Source organism: Neofelis nebulosa, chromosome 6 (genome assembly GCF_028018385.1).
Source record: "Neofelis nebulosa isolate mNeoNeb1 chromosome 6, mNeoNeb1.pri, whole genome shotgun sequence".
Taxonomy (NCBI): domain Eukaryota; kingdom Metazoa; phylum Chordata; class Mammalia; order Carnivora; family Felidae; genus Neofelis; species Neofelis nebulosa.
Genome location: NC_080787.1, coordinates 136,545,382 through 136,561,437, shown reverse-complemented (window position 1 = coordinate 136,561,437; position 16,056 = coordinate 136,545,382). Strand labels below are relative to the sequence as shown.

At 34.6% G+C, this 16,056-nt stretch overlaps 1 protein-coding gene across 7 annotated transcripts in view; it reads right to left on the bottom strand.

Moving 5' to 3' along the window:
• Window positions 1–16,056, bottom strand: part of STXBP5 (syntaxin binding protein 5) — a 170,711-nt gene that overhangs the window by 56,147 nt on the left and 98,508 nt on the right. For 4 of the 7 annotated variants that reach the window (XM_058735568.1, XM_058735570.1, XM_058735571.1 and 1 more), the window contains exons 15-19: window positions 15,657–15,877; window positions 14,966–15,144; window positions 9,315–9,440; window positions 7,514–7,665; window positions 812–877 (exon numbers count right to left, since the gene is read on the bottom strand). In XM_058735568.1, the coding sequence (XP_058591551.1) occupies window positions 812–877; window positions 7,514–7,665; window positions 9,315–9,440; window positions 14,966–15,144; window positions 15,657–15,877 (744 nt within the window). The remainder of the gene's footprint in view (window positions 1–811; window positions 878–7,513; window positions 7,666–9,314; window positions 9,441–14,965; window positions 15,145–15,656; window positions 15,878–16,056) is intronic. The other 3 variants (XM_058735569.1, XM_058735572.1, XM_058735574.1) reach the window with 1 other exon arrangement.

Below are 16,056 nucleotides of genomic sequence, written 5' to 3'. Positions count from 1 at the left end.
TGATGTAGGAGAACCAGCTATGGAAGGATCCAAATCTATGTAAGAACTGTGTTACTTTATGCTAAGAACAATCTTTCCAGTACAAAGCTGACAAATATTCCCAGCCATAATGATTTAATATGGTAGTTAAAATTGTGAAGTTGATCTTAGTAAAGACTGGCAAAGTTTCTACCCACTGAAAATAATAATAATTCAGGATCCTCTTAATCTTAAGGAGACTGAAAAGGTACCAAAAATTATGTTGCACTGAAATATTTATATATACATAGATCACATAAAAACCTATATAATATGGACAAAAAGCTATAATATAGCTATAAAATTATATCAAATACCACTTTGACCAAAAACAAAAACACATATGGCCTACAATTATTTTGTCTACAGTCACCACTGGATTATAAATGTTAAAAATCTTTGGTAATATTTAAGTGGACATTTTTCAAGAATTAGGGCACTATTCTACCAGATGATACCAGGCATGCCTAGAGAAGAGACAAGGTTGCAGATTAACTAACCCATCTGCTCCAATGGTGAGGAGTAAAATATATTTTCTCTAAAAAAGTGTAAATATTAGAAAGCCAGTGAACAGCTATAGGACTCTTAGCAGGTAAGAGCTGTGGATTTTTGTCTAGTGCATTTCTTTTCACTTAATGAGAATGCAAAGAAAAGTTATGATTTTTAGAATAAATATGTAACACAAAAGTTTCTTATAGGTGTCATTTTAAATACTTATCTGTAGAAAGGAATTTTGATACACTACAATGGTTTCTATAGATTATAATTCTTAATAAAATAAAAAACAAATTACCAGAAGTTGGAGATTTGCAGCGATCCTCTGGGACTGCAGTCCCTTCACTAATATCACATAGACCTGCTAAAAAAAAACAAAACCAAAATCCAAATCACAACACAAATTTATGTAAGAGCAGTTTCATCGCCTATTTACAGCACACATTTAACGACTGACCATTTTTAAAAAAGCAGATGACTGGAGCGTACTGGCCTTGATACCATTGTGCCTGTTAATCTTGAGACAGGAAATAGGAGCATTTGATATTAAATCACCTCAAAATAATACAGTAGTCATCAGTTAAGCAAAAAGAAAACTTCCGAGAGATAATCTGCTATTCTTCAAGGACATTAGACATAAAGTAGAACTTTGTTGAAAAACAGTAATTTGAGGGGCACCTGGGTGGCTCAGTCGGTTAAGCGTCCGACTTTGGTTCAGGTCATGATCTCACAGTTTGTGAGCTCGAGCCCCGCATCAGGCTCTGGGCTGACAGCTTAGAACCTGGAGCCTGCTTCTCATTCTGTGTCTCCCTCTCTCTGCTCCTCCCCCGCTCATGCTCTGTCTCTCTCTCTCCTTCAAAAATAAATACAACATTAAAAAAAATTAAAAAAAACTAATTTGAGAGTATATGATGGACTTATTGGACTTCTCTTGAGGGAAAATAAGTACTTGGTAATAAATTTGGTAATTTTTTACATCATAGGAACTCTCAACTCAAACCTCAAAGTGGTTTCCACTCAGTATGTCTCAAACACATGCCTTGAATATTTATGAGTAATTAAGAAAATATTTTGTACGTCCACATTTACAATATTTAAAATATTGTACATTACTCCTCTTATAGGACTATACCTCTTAATAATTAAACCATACATTTTTAAAAGGAGCTCTAAAGAAATACTTTCTTTTCATAGATGTATATGAATTACATAGAATTTATCTTAGGGGATGGCCTAAATTCTTGGGAGAAACTGTAACAAGGTATTTTATGCTGTGGACAAGAATTAAAAGACATGGTAACATGCAGAGTAAACAATCAATATGGACAGTAAGTTGTTTAGTGATTGGAATGAAAAGAATTCCTGAAAATTCTTTGAAAATTACAAACAAACACATGTCAAGAGTTTGGGATGGCTGGGCAACACACAAGGGGCTACATATCTAGACCTCAGAAATCAGGTATCATGTCAACATAAGTACATGTGTGGCCAGTATCTACTTTTCCAATCTTTTGGTAAAAGATATAATGTCACAATCCAGTCAGTAAGAAACCTTTTACAATAACATTTTCAGAGAACACGGAGTACTGAATTGGGTTTATAAAAATGTTTTCTATTTTGAATTATATATTTTTCTTCATTAAGTAGGAACTGTTTGAATGATAACCACTTTTTTTTTTTACACTTTTTTCTTATTACACTAATCGTTCTGGAAAAACAAAACAAAACAAACAAAAACCCAAAACTAGTTTTTATACTTCAAAGATGATGGATGTAATAGGTATGAATTTAATCTTTGACAAAATATTTGTTTATATAAATCAACTCCTTTAAAAATGTTTTTAATATTTATGGGGACACGAAATCTGAAGCAGGCTTGAGACTCTGAGCTGTCAGCACAGAACCCTATGTGGGGTTTGAAGTCACGAACCACGAGATCATGACCTGAGCCGAAGTTGGACACTTAAACGACTGAGCCACCTAGGCAGCACTTTTCAAAATTGTTTAAATGTTTTATTTATTTTTGAGAGAGAGAGAGAGAGAGAGAGAGAGAGAGAGAGAGAGAGAGAGAGTGTATAAGTGGGGGAGGGGTGGAGAAAGAAGGAAACACAGAATCTGAAGCAGGCCCCAGGTTCTGAGCTATGAGCACAGAGCCCGAATGAACTCTTTTTGATAAACACTAAAACAGCAGATCTTTAAATAGTAGTGATATACAGAAACAATCTAAGTGTCCATCTATGGATGAATGGACAAAGAAAATGTAGGCTTTATAAAAATGTGGGGGATACACACACACACACACACACACACACACACACACACATACATTCGCACACACAATAGATATATTCAGTCATAAAATAAAATTTTGCCATTTGTGACATGGATGGATGTCAAGGATATTATGTTAAATAAGACAGAAAAACAAAACTACTGTATGATATCACTTGTATGATACAGTGGAATCTAACCCTGCAGCCCCCCAAAATCCCCCAAAACAACAATAAAAAACAAGCCTATATATACAGAGAAGAGACTGGTGATTGCCAGAAGCAGGGTATGGAGGGTGGGAGAAACCGGTAAAGGCGGTCAAAGGTACAAACTTCCAGTTATAGAATAAATAAGAGATATAATACACAGCATAACTAGAGTTAGTGATACTATATTGGATATCTGAATGCTGCTTAAGAGTAGATCTTAGGGGCGCCTGGGTGGCTTAGTCGGTTAAGCGTCCGACTTTAGCTCAGGTCATGATCTCACAGTTCGTGGGTTCGAGCCCTGAGTCGGGCTCTTTGCTGACAGCTGAGCCTGGAACCTGCTTCAGATTCTGTGTCTCCCTCTCTCTCTGTTCCTCCCCCACTCATGCTCTGTCTCTCTCTCTCAAAGATAAATAAACATTAAACAAAATTAAAAAAAAAAAAAAAAAGAGTAGATCTTAAAAGTCCTCATTACAAGGGAAAAAATATTCTGTAACTATGCAAGGTGATGAATGTTAACTAGACTTACTGTGATCATTCTGCAATGCATACAAATATCAAATTGGTATGTTGCATGCCTGAAACTAAAATAATGTTATGTGCCAATTTTACCTCAATAATAAATAGTGGTGATAGTAAACTCTAATATACGGTAGCACTACAGTGAGCCTAATACTGAATAAAAATAATCAATTTTGAAATTTTAAGCCTTCCATTCCATCTGGCTTAGGGTAAAAGTCAAAGTCCAACCCTACATTAATTGATATATGTGATCCTATGGTATATACTATGTGACTATGGTATATCATTTAGGTTTATGATTTCTACCTACCAATATCTTTATGGGTATTTACTCCGCTACCAGATGTAGTAGTTATCCTTTAAGGACAACAAGCATAATCATGTTATTCAGCATTCTATATCTACTGAGGCACACCACAGAAATTAGTATTAGGCTATAAATTGACCCACTAAATAGATACCACGGTTTAGTCCAGGGATTGGCAAATGTGAAGGCCTAGATTGGTTTTAGGGCCAGCTAAGCAAGGATGATGTTCTAATTAGCAAAAATAGCAGTGGAAGAGATTTGGCCCACGGACCATAGTTTGCTGACTCTGGTTTAATCAATCTTGCAATTGTCAAACTGAACTAGGTTGCTTCCATCTGCTCGGTTCATAAAAAATATACATGGAATTCTTTATCAAATATCTGATTAACTTTAGGAAACATTAGGTCAACAGGCTGCCATAAACCATTAATGTAGTTATGAGATTAAAAAAGTAACACTGATTTTTCGTACTGTTAGTGAATTCCTGTTGATTTCAATTGACAGTTCTATTTTCAATATGCACACAAGGCATTTCAATATGCACACAAATCATTTGAGAATTCTGACTGATTTGTACATCAAATTTAATGACTTATAAAATATCTGACCTTTGAAAACTTGGAAACTGTTTACAGATTTTCTTCACAAATTCTCTTGAGATCTTTTTATTACTTTATTACTGTTTATTACCAAGCTCTGTCTTGCATACATAATGTAGCTTAGATTTTCATTTCTCTTCATTATTTTTCACTTTCCAGAAACATAAATAATTTCTCATTAAGAGAGTGTTGAGAGACAAAGTTATTTAGCTCTACCTTCTGCTTTTCAACTATCACTTCAACTGATCCCTAGAGTCCTAACCCTTCCTTAATTATATTTTCAATGAAACCAAACATTTTGCTATTTCCCATTTTTTGAAAACCTGCCTATATTCAACACAGTAGTTACTGATTTATGCAACACTTATTATGCATCCTTGACTATATCCCTCATTTCTTATATAGTGTTTTGTTTCTTACAACACACACATGCACAAAGATATCAACTAGTATTACTAGGCTCCATAGCTATTTCTCTTTTTCTATCCTACTGAGAATATTGAAGACTTGAAATTAACTACAACTTTGTAGCCCAAATCTTCATTTTCAGAGACACTTCTCCAAAACTTTTGAAAATATGTTTCCTAAAGTCAGGAACAGCTTCATCCCTCTAATTCCCTTCTTTATAATTATCAACTTCTAAGACTAAGTAACTTATTTCTCATGGGTCTATCACGTTCACATCACTATGCAGATCTTATTAGGGTTTAAAATTATATTCAGAACAGAAATTTCCCTTTTGTATCCTTCACGGAGTCAAAAAGTGGTCAGCAAAATATGACACATACTAGCCTGTTTCACTTTTGTTATAATTAAGACTTTCAGCAGACATACACAGGTGGTTGAAATACTTTATCACTACTTGCCCCTGTAACAGTCTCATAATTTTTATTATGAAAACACTGTACATATTTTAGTTATGGGTTCAACTATATTTTAATACAGCTGTAAAACCCTTAGACAGCAATGCCTATAAAATAATTTCATCAGTGACACCTTACTTGTTATGAAAACGTATTAGAATCTACTAGTATTAAAACATTTTTCCAAACTAATCTTTAAAAAAAAAAAAATAGAAGAACCTGGTGGTATTTGGGCTATACTTCCAGAATATATTATAAAACACACCTTTTTTGCAAGAATATAAGTTTTATCAATGCAATTAAAGAATTTTAGTATCAATTATTTCACATTTAATTTTATTTGAAATATAAATAATTACAGTATTTTAGAACTAAGGCATAAATATCCTTAAAATGTTAAATCACATTTTAAAATAACTTTCTTTTAATTTTATTTAATACATAATCCTAAATGTTATTACTGCTGAGCATAAATAAGTATCTTAAGATGACAAAAGAAAAATTCGAATTGTTCTCCTGTGCCTAAACATCTAACTCTTCAATACAAATAGAGCAAATAATAATATAAATAATATTACAAGATTTACTCTAGAATAAGATGCAACAGAATTTAAGAAAGAAATATTTTTGAAATCAGATGGTAAAACTGGTTTCTATCCTTGGATTAGTTTAGGTATTTAATTTCTGGAAATTTTATGAAACTATGATGAGGTATCAGGAATAAGATAAATGAATTTTAGGAGCAAGTTTTTACTTGCTCTGTGGTAAAACTGCCAAAAGTACTTGTCTTCTCTACCATGACAATGTTTTAACTTTCTAACATTATAAATACATATTAGTCTAAACTAAATATTAGTTTCTTTTGCTTTATTAAAAAAACTGGATTCGGATGCAAACATTTCAATGGCTATTTTCACATACATATTATAGATGAATTCAAGTAACGAGGACAAACATTTAGATATGTAATTTAGAAATATAATGCTGTTAAAAGCTCTTTTAAAAATAAATGAGAAAAAATGATTTTACATACAACAAACAAACATGCTGTGACTTAACTGATATGGAATAAATAACTTACTTAAGGAAGAACGGAGTTTTTTCACAGATTCAGAATATAAGCTAGAAAGGCCGCACATGCAAGAAGTCACAATCAGCCCACCTTAGTGAAGCAATGAAAAGCGAAGAAGAAAAAAAAAAGGAGACAAAGATACTAGAATGGTATGGTTGGGAAAATTTCTGCTGAAGATAACGCGAGACAAAATGATCACACACAAAAACAAAAATGGAAAAGAAAGTTCAACCATCAAGCTAAAGTGACAGTAAGGTCTATATCTCACCACCTTTTTCTTCTTCTGTCACGAACTGTGATAAAGGTAGCATTAGCTAATTATGTCATGAGAGAAAATGAGAAATGAATCTCAGGGAGAATTTTAATTCGGAGAGACTGAGTTATAAGTATATACGTGAGCTTCCCAGTGTTCCACTGCACACTGGCATTCTGCAAACGGGCTAAGTCAGCTAGAGATACGGCTCCCCTTAATCCCTGGTCCAGTGGAACAGGTCCTGAGGAGACTGGAACCTGTAGGCCAGTAATTGCTGCAGGCCTCACTAATATACCCCAAGTGCTAGAGATCCAATACTATGGGGGTAAAAAAAAGTGCGGGGGGTGAGGAGTACTGGTATAGATAACCAACCAGACATATGAAAACATTTAAAATTAGACTACTTATGCAGAAAACACAAAAGAGTCCTAACAAAGAGAATTCTTAATGGGTTTGGGTTTGCATTGAATCAAAGCTACCTAAAACACTGTATTTTCATAGAATTCAAATTCACTTTTGCATTTACATTTTTTTCACATAGGAAATGCTCCCTGTAAATTAAATAGTTGGAACAATGAATTTTTGGTCTCACAATACCAAGTAATAAAAGGGGCAAAACTTTGAAATTAACTTTTGTTTCACAATAATGAGACAAATTTTCATCTCATAATTTAGCTGAAGAAGCTTGCTACTGTGGTTCTTTCCCAACATTAATTAAAATCCTAAAACAAAAGCAAAATCTAATAATAATACAAAACAAAGAAGGCTCTAAACTTTTACTAGTTTTTGACAGTTTATATATATAGACTAAGTCAGACAAGCTATTTATCTCACTGAAGTACTTATAGTCACAGAAGTAGCTTTAGTATTTATAGAAATCCTAAAACTCAGGACTTTTTCTTTATACCTCCTGAAGGTTGTCGAGATTTACGAGGAGACCGGGGTTCTCTCCGATAAGGATCATTGGAGCCATATAATTCAATAGTGCCCAGGTTGAGGAGTACTGCTTTCTGGAGGTAGTCTACCATAGCAATGCCATTACAATTGCCAAAAACTACCCTGGGAATAGGAAAAGAGCAAATACTTTAGCATAAACAAGTATGAGGATACGTACTTGTAGTCTTGAAGGCTGAAAAAGAAGAAGGATGGGTTTTTCACAAAATTCCTCTCTGAAACTGCAGACTATCAGAGGCATGGAAACACAGGTTACACATTACATATGCCTTCTCATGGAACTGTACAGATCTTCTGCAGACATTAATGATTACAAATCAACATCATTAAAAAAGAAGTTGGCATAGTAAGTGAAACATGATCATAGTCATAAATCCCTATCCTAGGAAATGTGACATGTATTTTTTTTTTTTTTTTTTTTTGACTTAAGGGCATTTTGAGCAGCTCAAAAGTTGTGATAATCCCTACAGTCAAGAATAAAACTAGAAAGCATTAAATCTTGGAGGTCTCCCTTTGGAGTATTCCAAATACCTTCCCAATTATAAGTCAGGACCTACAAACCAAACAATTATGAATAAAGAAATTTTACTCTTTTAAGATGTCTTAAACCAGGAGTTGAAAACTGAAATGTATAGAAGGAGGGGCTCTGTAAGTAACACGAACGGGCCAGACAAAGGCTGGAGTGAACTGGAGAGTGTATGACCCATCTAAAGAGAAAAAGCTTCAACTCCATTTCTGCTGATGACTGTTAAGGAGGAATGGAGACATGGGCCAGATGATCAGGTTTTTCAGTTGAAGTTCTAAATATGGATTGCATAGTAAATTATCTTGGCAAGTAGTTCAAATGTCAAAAATATACAAAAAGGGCTAAATGCAATGTTAACTGTGAGCCCAATGAGCCTGTGATCAACTGATGTGCAACTTCCTTTAAAACTTCCTACTAGTTATTTTTCTTATTCCCTCCTTCCTTTATGGTTGTGGGCAGTGAAATATTAACAAGGAGAGGTTTGTGTTCTTATATTGTGGGGCAGCAAACCAAAGACATGAGAGAAAACCAGCTCAGACTATAGCCAATTTTAGCTAGGTATACATCTGCAAGAGACAGAGTGATGACAGAGGAGGAAGAAGAAAGATCAATGAGTCCCTAGGACTAGCATCAAGGAGACCCACATACCAGCAAATGGCCCTGGGACTGCACAGTGAATGTGTGGCTTCTCTGATACCACAGTGCTGATTTAAAAAAAAACCAAAAATACTCTATGAGTCTACCAAATTATAGTAAAAAGTAAGTCTAATTAATACTAAATACTTGAAGGCATGAATTGATAATACACCTGCAGTATAAATACTTCAATAAACTATTACTATGCTTTTACAATTTATACAAGTGAACTTTGAAAGTAGCAAGAAGACATTATATAGGTTTGATTCAACATTTACAGAATCAGCTTAGCACAAAGTCTTCTGAGTTCATGTTGTTAGACCTCCATTATGCTGAGTATTAATAAGGAAATCATTTCTGAGAGTAGAGCCAGGAGATGGTATATTGACTTCAAACCTTTATCCCAATTCATTAGGAAGCAGTATAAGCATACTCAGAGTAAATTATCTGAAACAGAATTATATTCCAAACAAATGCTGAATTTGATCTGAAATTAAAGTTATACAACTTTTTAATTGATGCTATAATGAAGATCATCTTTTCTATTTTTAAAAATAAAAGAATGTATGAGAAACACATAAATTATACTCACAATCCATAGGAAGAATTGACTGCCAGGCTGGTTATTTGTTGTGGTGGTTCTCCACTCACCCACACCAACTGAATAACTAGTTCTGTCTGATAACCTGGAGACTGTTTAAGTGGTGAATTTTTAACTCTGTAATAAAGGATAATATATTACCTTTTAACCCATCTTCAACTATCTTATTAGCTCATGTAGCTATAAAGTCATGCATAAATAACTATACAAAACATAACTTTATATATGAAATTGTACTACACACATGAAAAAAAAAATGAATCCTGTTCTCTAGAGGCATTTAATGTGGTTAGAAACAAAACCCGTATGTGAAAACAAAAATAAGAAATCATATGTAAGTTCCCATTATAAATTCAGGGCTTAGAAGTGGGGAGGGAGAAAACAAGAATGAGTAGGAAGGGGAAGGAGAAATGGGGAGAAAAATGAGGAGAACGAGAAGCCCAAGAATTAACAAGAGGGGGAAAAAATCCAGTTAGAAAAAAAAAAAATGGAAGTTAGAAAAGTACCTAAAAAAGTGGGGGGGGGGGGGGAGTAAAAGTAGACTTAAATATATAGGGCACATGGGTGGCACAATTGGTTAAGCGTCTGACTCTTGATTTCAGCTCAGGTTATGATTTCACGGTTTGTGGGATTAAGCCCTAAATCAAGCTCTGCACTGACAGCAGGGAATCTGCTTGGGATTCTCTCTCTCCCTCTCTCTCTCTGCCCCTCCCTTGCATGCTTTCTCTCTCTCAAAATAAATAAACACTTAAAAAAACATAAAATCAAGCTGTAAATATATGGCTTAATTAAAAGTGGCCAAAACAAAATGAGTTAAATGAGTAAAAAAAAAAATTGTGAGAAATTTATTTTTGTGTGCATGACACATTAACGACTAAAAAAAAAAGTACTCTTTGAGTTTTGATTGCAGACTCTTTCCCCAATAATTACTGAATAGGTGTTCAAAATGTATTGCTTTTGCAAACATATGCAAACAAGGAGGAAACCCTTAGTCAAAGATTAACAAGTGTGGAAGTTTGTCCACAGTGGAAGTGTGTGTAGTAACAGTGAGAAATCTGTACAGCAGGATAGGCCAGGGTGAGAAGTTAGAGGGTCTTCAGCGCCTCACTGCAAAAGTCTGATATTGGTAGAAAGAACTGAGGGCTTTGGAAAAGCTAGCATTTAAGTCCTGGCTCTGCCATTTTCCAACTATCTTCTTATCTAAAAAGTGGGAATATTACTACCTAATCACAGTACGGAGACATTTTGAGTGGCTATGAAAGAGCTGTCAATGGTCAAATTACACAAAAGTAATATATTTTTATTATTTTAAGGAATTAAAAGCCAAATGAAGGTTTATAAGAAATACTTTGGGAAGATTAATTTGGTGGAAATTTACAAGATGAAGTAGGGTCGGAGAACAATTAGGAAGTACCTGTAATTCTGAAGTAAAACAGTAAGAAAAAGGTAGATTTGGAACATATTATGAAGTAAGAATTGAAAAATGCTTCTAAACTCCATGAAGGCAAAAACCCTGCAGTTACTTTTAACACTAGCACAGAAGAGGCGCTCAATATTTACTGAATGAATGAATGAGCTGAAGGTTCATCAGAGGTAGATCACGGGAGAAAAAGAATACAGAGTGATCGTAAGTTAAGGAAAGGAAGGAAGGCATGAAGAAGGAAGGAAAGAAGAGGAGAGAAGGAAAGAAAAAGAAAAGAAAGAGAAAGAAAATAAAATGTCAGAATGAAGAGCTACTTTTACAGGAATATGCGGTAAGTTTGAGGTGATGGTAGGATTTTCAAGTGAACTATTAGTAAAAAAACAAATGTATTCCCAAGCTTCACTTTATTGAGTAAATTCATACAAAATTTTTTACAGTACTTGTTACACACATGTCAGGGGGAGTGAGGGAGTGGTTTATGAGTCGGAGACTTTCTAAGGCATACAGTTACTTAAATACCATACCTTTAATACACGTACCAGGAAACTTCAAGTGGATTTGGAAGATGACATTTTTTTTTCTTTAATGTAAGTAATTTATTTTTGTGGGTGATTACTATTTAAAAAAAAACCTACTTTGACTTTAAGGTGAGAACATTTTTTGATTGCTAAGACTCCTCCAATAACTGCTCTTGTGAAACTTAAGCAAAGCCTGGTTACTTCAGCAATTTTTGAGGCTTCTGCCTTGGAGGGACAGTCTAATGGAAGAAGGAAGGGCAGAAAGAAAACTATACAATGTTAAATCTCCTAATACCAATCTCAGAGGTAAGGATGCCTTTGAGTCATTTAGTTGATACTTGTAGTGAAGAAGACCGTCACCCCTGGTCTTTAGGGTGTGTTAGCCAAATTTTAGGGTAAACATGAATCACTGAGGGTCCTCCAAATATGAACCAAGTTACAGTTGCTTTTCCCTATGCAAAGTCTGTAAGGCAATACACTCGGAACTGAATGCTGGCTGAGGCAGAAGTTCTGGCTTTTCTCAGGGAGGTACCCCCTAATCAGTGGCAGCCGTCCATCTCGAGATAGAAATGAAGACAGAGTATTTTTCTGAATAGAAGATTCTGAGTGTGTTATTTTCTCCTTATATGAATTAGGTAAGCTTCAAAGAAGTCAAACCTAATTACCTCATGCCGGCAAATTTAATATGCACATTAAATTAGAACCTCAAGAGCAGAGCAAGCATTCACGGATAATATTACAAGTGCGTATATGGGCACATTTAAAACTTCAGTGATAAAGACACACAAAATTCATGGAATTCTTAAATTACTTACAAGAGACCAAAAAAAAAAAAGTTATTAAGCAAAAATAAGCCAAGCAAGCCTGCTACAAAATCCCTAATTGGTAAAAAATTGGAAATTGGATCAAGTAATGACAGGATAGGTTAGATTTAAAAATGCAAAATGAGGGGTGCCTGGGTGGCTCAGTTGGTTACATGTCCAACTTCAGCTCAGGTCATGATCTCAGGGTTCGTAGGTTTGAGCCCCACTTTGGGCTCTGTGCTGACAGCTCAGAGCCTGGAGCCTGCTTCAGATTCTGTGTCTCCCTCTCTCTCTGCTCCTCCCCCACTCATGCTCTGTCTCTCTCTCAAAAATAAACAAACATTAAAAAAAAATTCAAAATGAGGGAAAAAAATGCAACATGGGGATGGGTGGGTGTAACATTTTATGTCTATAATGATTACATGCAAGTTATTTTAATGATTTTAATATATGTAAATTAAGGTTTACTTTTTAAAGACAAGGGGTTGAACCTTTGTGAAAAGCTCCATAATTTGTACAAATGTATTTTAAATGTCAAAATAATGTTTGGAGGCTTTGCAGTTTCAATTGTTTATCTGCTTTGACAAATAAACCGCAAAAGCACAATTAAAATACTAAAAACATAAAATTTTATTGGTAAAGGGAATAAATCAAATAGCTTTTAAAATGATTCTTCAAAGGAACAAGTACATACAAAAACATTTTGTATAAAAGACAAACAAAAAACTCGGGGCACCTGAGTAGGCTCAGGATAGCTCAGTGGGTTAAGGGTCCAACTCTTGGTTTCAGCTTGGGTCACGATCTCACAGTTGTGAGTTCAATCCCTGCCTGGGGCTCTGTGCTGACAGTGTGGAGCCTGCTTGGGACTCACACTCTCTCTCTCTCTCATGCTCTCTTTCTCAAAAATAAATAAACTTTAAAAAGCAAAACGAAACTCAGTATTAGTTATTTTAGTATCAGTTTAGTTAGATCTCTGACATTTAAAAACCGAATTTTGGGACTGTGGACAAAAACAATGTGAAGTTACCAGAAAACTATTAAAAAGAAAAAATGAGGTATAACTCAAATTGCCTCCAAAAGCACTAGTGAATATGTCGATTTTAGACAAAAATCTCAAAACTCTGCCACCAAAAAGGTTACCAAAATAAACGTCAAAGACAAATTGCACTATACAGGCTTATAAGACTTATATTTAATAAAAGTCTGGAGAAATACACATTAAAATCAGAAGAGCATTAATAGAAATTTTACAAGTTTAAGTTTAAAGCAAAATAGTACTGAAAAAGTAAAAGGGAAGAATGTAGAATTTTGTATTTCCAAGTCTCATTCTAGTTAAACATGTGCCAGAACCGCAGCAAAAAGGAATTGTGTGCATGTATGTACATGAGAAAGAAAAAACGTGAGGCCTTTCTAAGAAATGCAGTTGCTTAACCTCGATGCCTGTATGTTTTCGATCAGATCAGCATTTCTCATTGCTGGCATCAGCAGCCTTCTGAGCTGGAAAGTTCTTTGTTGGGGGCACTGTTGTGTGCACTTGAGCATCACCCCTGGCCTGCATGCACTAGATGCAACAGCACCCTGTTCCTACTGTTGTGACAAGTAATAACGGCTCCGGATATTGCCAAATGCGTGCAGAGGAGCAAAATCATCCCTTTTGAGAATATTAACACAAAACACATAATCTAAAATTTATATAAACACATAAGGTATAATTTTTAAAAAGTCTATACATTTTAAATGATGATGATATAAAAAAAATCTGCCCTATGTTTGGGGTGAGCGCATTTTTGGGTACCAAGACCTTCTCCATAGTAATTCCTTCACGAAGCGAAGAGACGCTGGCAGATCTAAAACAAAACCAGGACAAACCTGGTTCTTTCAACTGACGTAAATTATCTCTCAGCAGCCATCTCTACCTTGAATCTACTAATCTGGGCTTTGGCTCAACTCTTACACTGGATTTTTGTTTACATTTTCCACAACGACACTCATTACCCTAACTGACTTCTCTGTAAATGTAATTAATCATAGTCTTCATAAAATTTTTCAGTGGTCTTAACTCTTTCCTCATTGTTTTATTTCTCTGTCATATTTAAGGCCCATACCCTTGAAAAAGTTCATACTCAGTAATATAAATTAGAAGAAAAAAATGTTTTATCTAATTTATTCCTATATAAAAGCAAAATGTATTCAAATCTGGAATGCTACAATAAAGGCATTTAAATAATGATACTGTTGTGCTACACAAGATTCAGAAATACAAGAAAATGATCACAAGAAAACTGAATCTCTAAATATCAAAAAAACAGAATTTTCAGAGTGGTGGAAAGCACTCTAAATACACATTTGAGGGGCACCTGGGTGGCTCAGTCGGTTAAGCGTCCGACTTCGGCTCAGGTCATGATCTCGCGGTTCTTGAGTTCAAGCCCCACATCAGGCTCTGTGCTGACAGCCCAGAGCCTGGAGCCTACTGCAGATTCTGTGTCTCCCTCACTTTCTGCCCCTCCCCCACTCATACTGTCTCTCTCTCTCTCTCTCAAAAATAAATAAGCATTAAAAAAAAATTTTTTTTTAAATATACCTTTGATCTACCTATGAATCCAAACTAGAAAACATCCAAGGATTTGGAGGATTGAGCTGCATACACAGGAAAGATCCATGTTGTCCTACCAGTATTGTTTACAGATCAAATCTTAGCACTTCAAAGACAAAATCACAGAATTCAATCATATTCCTCTTGTTGCCACGGAAAAAGAAATTGGATTAACCACAGCAAAACAAAGAAAGAAATGTTATGTCATTTTTCTCTATCACAGGAAAATATTATTCTAGTAATGTTTATAATTTACTTAAACGAAAAAGTAGTTTCCAAAACATCTGCATTTTTTTATAACTTACTTTAAACAAGGGACATTATCACGAAGTCCGTCAGATGAACTGCTACTGGTAGAAGGATGAGACTGAGGAGGAATGGGCTGAGGAGTGGCGCCCCCCACAGGTGTCGGCAGAGGTGGTGCCTGTTCACCCTCGGGGGATTCCACATCACTTATCTCATATAACAATCGAACTTCAAGCATCTGTTATAAAAGAAAGACAGTTCACCTACTACTAATAATTATTCACTTTATTACACTTCACACTCATACACACATACACTTCAGCGGAAACATGTTGTAAGGGTAAAAATTTAGCCACGATTTCTAAAGGTAAAGATTTAGGAAAGAAAAAAAAAAATGTTTCTGACTCAGCGTTTCAAAAATGATTGTGTGTGTGTGTGTGTGTGTGTGTGTGTGCAAGAACACACGATGATTTTAGAATTCACAGCATGCCTGTTAGTACCAAATTACAGTATGCTCATATTCATATTAACTTTCCTTAAATGAAACACATAATATACATAAGGCTTTAAATGCTCACTAAAAAGATATAGATTAAAATACACTATTTTCCACAAAAGACAGATGGCAATGTAAACACTTAAGTGTTTTTAAAAATTCTAGAAAAAAACGACTGCAAATAATCTCCTAAATAATTAAAAAAAAATTAAATGTTAGACATCTGACACTGAAAATAATTAAGAGACTATTACCGGAATGACTTCTGTAATCACTTCTTGTTTGCTGAATCTATAAATAATGACATGAGCTGAAACTCCAGCTATGCACAGCATTCTACTTTCCGGACACCAGGAGATGATCTGAATGGCATATGGATCTTCATCTACAATATCTGTGTTTGGTCTGTCATCTTTATTTCTTGACTTTTCAAATACTTTAGATGTCTTTAGTTTATATAATACTTGCAGAGTTACTAGAAAAAAAGATAGTATATGTTAAACATTTTAATATAAAAAGAACAAATATAAAGTAATATTTAATCACTCATATTATCTAAGGAAAATAGCCAATATTTATTCGAACCATATTTTTATTCCCAGGTCTACATTTCTCTATTATTCTTTTAGATAATGCATTCATTGGACCTACTGA